The following is a 4,401-nucleotide window of genomic DNA, read 5'->3' as shown; positions in this document are numbered from 1 at the left end:
ACAGTCTAACAAGTAGATAAATGTTCTGAAGACGCCTAACAGCTAAAATGAAAGACAAAAGCACTGGGAAAAAGTTCCTCTTTTGGCCCTTTTGACCACTGTGCAATGGCTGCGCACTATTATGTTTCTCTATTACACTCACCCATATATTCAATTTTCCGATAATGAATCAAATTTACATGGGTTTAAAGCATACTGTTTGTTTACGTTTTGTTTCATACGAAGTAATGAAAGCTCACGTGAGAATTAATGGTTTCTATTGTTACTAGTAGATCATCTAACAAGTTGAAGTCAACTTATCTGCTTTGCCGATGACATTGATATAGTCGGCAGATCATCTGCGGCGGTGGAGGAGATCTACCGCAAGCTGAAACGCGAAGCAGGAAGGATTGGGTTGATGATTAATACGTCCAAGACAAAGTACATGCTGGCCTGCGGATCCGAGGCCGACCGAACCCGCTTGTCCAGGAATAACAAGGCCACGATCGACGGCGACGAGCTGGAGATAGTCGAAGACTTTGTCTATCTCGGCTCACTGGTGACCGCAGACAATGACACCAGCCGTGAGATCCGGAGGCGAATTATCAGCGGAAGTCGTGCCTACTATGGACTCCACAAGCAACTGCGGTCGAGAAGACTTAGCCCTCACACGAAGTGTAACCTGTATACGACGCTCATCAGACCGGGTTTTCTCTACGGGCACGAGACATGGATATTGCTCGAGGAGGACCTGCGTACACTCGGAGTATTTGAGCGACGAGTGTTAAGAACCATCTTTGGCGGCGTACAGGAGAACGGAGTGTGGAGGCGAAGGATGAACCACGAGCTCGCGCGACTCTACGGCGAATCCAGTATCCAGAAGGTGGTGAAGGCTGGCCGGATACGCTGGCGGGACATGTTGCGAGAATGCCGGACGACTGTCCTGCAAAACAGGTGTTCGCTACGAATCCGGTAGGAACAAGACGAGCGGGGGCGCAACGAGCAAGGTGGTTAGACCAAGTGGAGCGTGATCTGGCGAACGTGGGGTGCCCGAGAAATTGGAGAACGGTTGCCATGGACCGAGTGAATTTTAGGAATTATGTTCGTCAAGTTATGTCGTGAGACGGAATACTAAGTCTCTATATTATGCATTTTTCGATGAACGGTAACAAAAAAATCGCTCAATAAAATGAAATATTCTGGCCTTTCTTTATTTTATGCTTTTCAAATTTCATGTTAAAAAGATCAAACTTTGTTACCTCGAAATGTTGGAAAATTATAATAAAAGATAATCATCTGGAATTTAATCTTTTTACCTTGTCAGGTATTCATCATCGTAATTTAAAAAAATAAAAGAATTTCGGTTTCATGAATGAAATAATACTTGTAGGCATTACTTGTTGAAAAAGTTTCGGAATTTAGTGTATATTCAATAATTGATATTTTTTATTCATTCTATCTCTCTACAGTACGAAAATTTTCATATGACAGTACGAGTTCGACAAATATCATATTTATCCATCAGATAAGCTAGAAAATAAATAAAATTTTATTATTTTTTTTCTTAAGATGCTTTTTATTTTAAAAGTATTTACCTGCCGTTGTTGTTACTTTGATGAGATCTATTTGAGCTTCGAACACTGTAACTTGCATCATTTAAAACCTAAAAAACAGATAACATTCTGTCATTCATATGATACCTATTATGCTTAAGTAAATTTTCCTATATCTGTTCGTACAAAGGCTTCTAGAATTGCTCGATAATTAGAAGTAATAATTTTCATTTGGTGAAATCATTTCTAACCTGAAATCGTAATATGATATTGTCTTAAGTATAGTATTTTTTAAATTTCAAAATTTGTTTGAATAGAGTCTAGATAATTAACTGAATGTCTCTCTTTTTTAATAGATGTAATGTTCGAGCAACTGTCTCTGCTTGCACCTTAAAATAAAACGTATTTTTTTTAAATTTTAACCTTTCGCACAAACAGAAATGGAAGAACTAGAATATATTCAAAGACAATTGCTAAATATAATGATGCATGTTGAGTACAAGTACAGAAAAAATGCAAACAATTCAAAGAAAATAATAATAATAAAAATAATTAAGTAAGAATGTCTCCAAAGCCTCCAAAGTTATCTGAAACCACCAATTTGATATTACTCACATTGTCGGTGTCTTTATTTCTGTTGATTGTATTCTTAATTTTTTTCAATTTATTAATGTAGCCGGAGTTAGATGTAGAATGGACATCATGCTGTACATGTGCTGAGCCAACAGCGGCTGTAGAGGAATTTGCCAATAGACTACCGTATTTACTATTGATATCGCTTTGAAGATTCTGGTCTTGTTGACTAGACAGTGTATTCGATGGCATATCCGAAGATGTTGACGGGAAGAAAACGTTTGTCCAAAAATTACTGTCATTTGTGATATTTTTACGAAAACCTTTGGATGTTGATGCCACATCGCCACCATCCAGATTTAAAATTCCTACCCAGCTCCGAGAGTTAGCCGTTGGCTTACTATTGGGTGAACATACATTGTTCAAATCAACTGGCGATTGGGGAGCGTTGTTGTTTTTCCAAGTGAGCAAACTTTGATGGCCGGTCAACATGATATTGTTACCATGCCGTTTATCCCAATCGCGTTCCCGTTTTCGATTTTTTGTAGCTAAGGAAATTTCATACTCAGGACCATAACTATTCCGACTGTCATTTCTTATTGGTGGCTGAGATTCGTCGGAATTTCGACAGTTTATAATATTGGCTTTAGCTATGCTGGAAGTCGCTGTAGACATTCCATTCGAAACACTATCCAAAAGTTGAATATTGTTGAGCATTCGGCTATAACTATCAGAGGTCTTTTGAAAATAAAATAAAGGTAGAAAAAACATACTCAAAATCAACATAAACAATAAAGTTAAAAATTAAAATACAAATTTCATTACCTGATCATTCCAGGGCTCACTCTCCTCGCTATGGATTGATGATGTATTTATAGCTGAAAAGATGATCCCTCATAAGTGTTGAAATTCTACTTGATCATAATCATAATCGGAAGCTTAACTTAAGGTACACCGGAGTTAGTGGGGACGATGGCTTTTGAAACAATACTGTGCACTATTTTTCAAACTTAAAGCAGAATGTTAAATTTACTTGTAATGTATCCATTAACAATAAAAGAGATACGATTCCGACAATAACGAATGTTACAGCAACTTTTTGTTAAATTTCTATTTTTAACTACGATGTCGAGTTGATGTACATCTGTTTCATTTTTAGGAAAAGAACGGGGGTTGAAAGTGAAGAAAAAGGAGCTTTTTTTTCAAAACACTGAAATTATTTCTCCAAACCCTACCTGGGGTATGTGAGGACTGCTTTATACAGACTTGATGTTTACACATTTTTGTCCGTCATCCAGTACAATTTAGCTATTTACAGATTTTGCCCAGATTTTACAGACTTTTAAAATTGGGTGGTGAAATCAATAATCATGTAAGTATCGGGTTTTATCCGTAAGTGCCAGATTATACTAGAAATCTCGCTTGTATTGGCATTTCACCAATCATAAATTCAAACTTTTTTTAAAATAAGATCAGCATGGCACGTGGTTGGACATATAGTTTTTGGTGTTTTTTATAAATATAGCTATCAGCTCCAAAATAACCCTCATCCGCATTAGAGTGTCATTTTGACACTATTGCAAGTTTGAAGCCCTGTAACTTTTTTCAGAAGCTTCAAAACAAAAAAAAATTCTTCGGGGATCCCAAATGATTTCAAAAGTTCTTGAATATTGTATCTTTACTTTTTTTATGGACGAACTCTGAAAGCCTGGACAAAAAAAACTCCCTTTTCCGATTTAGAGTGTCAATTTGACACTCCAAAGGTAAAATCTGTCTAAGTCGTTTGAATAATAATTAATTTCATATAAATCTTATATCAATAGAAACCTTGTAATGCCAGTAAAATATGTTTAGAACATTATACATAGCTAATGCTACTAGTTTTCTCGTTATTCAGCATGAAAGAAAAAAAAAACCGAAAAAACATGCCTCAGGAAAACTGCTGTAGTTCATATATTACAGTTCCAAAAAATATTTACCTTATGCATATGAAAGCTGAAGTTGTCTACATCATGAAGCCCAGAAATATTTTATTAATTTTTTTTTTAATGAAAGGGTCACAAAAAGTTTAAAAAAAGTGGTCTGAAAAACCTACTTCTCATTTGATTGCTAGTAAAAACTGTTTGAACGATGGTAGAGTTTATGAAAAAATATGACTACAAACTTTATTCTAATTCTAACATTTTGTTGTCTTTACATTTTTGATGTAACAAAAATTGAATTTACTGGAATTTTTCAAAGTTGACTACTTTGCGCGATTTTTTTTGCAAATTGAAATTTCATCTATTTTTGTGGT

At 35.7% G+C, this 4,401-nt stretch overlaps 1 protein-coding gene across 1 annotated transcript; it reads right to left on the bottom strand.

Moving 5' to 3' along the window:
- Positions 1-1,372: 1,372 nt before the first annotated feature.
- On the bottom strand, positions 1,373-4,117 carry LOC129744129 (uncharacterized). The gene is made up of 4 exons (XM_055736524.1): positions 2,931-4,117; positions 2,148-2,843; positions 1,575-1,642; positions 1,373-1,509 (listed from the first exon to the last, which is right to left on the bottom strand). Exons 2-4 carry the CDS (start codon positions 2,820-2,822, stop codon positions 1,494-1,496), a joined length of 759 nt encoding a protein of 252 aa, XP_055592499.1. The 5' UTR covers positions 2,823-2,843; positions 2,931-4,117; the 3' UTR covers positions 1,373-1,493.
- Positions 4,118-4,401: the final 284 nt, after the last annotated feature.

Source organism: Uranotaenia lowii, chromosome 2, assembly GCF_029784155.1.
Source record: "Uranotaenia lowii strain MFRU-FL chromosome 2, ASM2978415v1, whole genome shotgun sequence".
In the NCBI taxonomy this organism is placed as follows: Eukaryota; Metazoa; Arthropoda; class Insecta; order Diptera; family Culicidae; genus Uranotaenia; species Uranotaenia lowii.
Note: the sequence above shows the minus strand (reverse complement) of the source record. Positions and strands in the feature narration are given on the sequence as shown.

Excerpts from the sequence above, each read along its gene's own strand:
- LOC129744129 (XM_055736524.1), bottom strand. The coding sequence starts at position 2,822 with ATGCTCAACAATATTCAACTTTTGGATAGTGTTTCGAATGGAATGTCT. Across the intron at positions 1,643-2,147 it reads GAAATAAAGACACCGACAAT|GTTTTAAATGATGCAAGTTA; the intron begins GTGAGTAATATC and ends TCTGTTTTTTAG.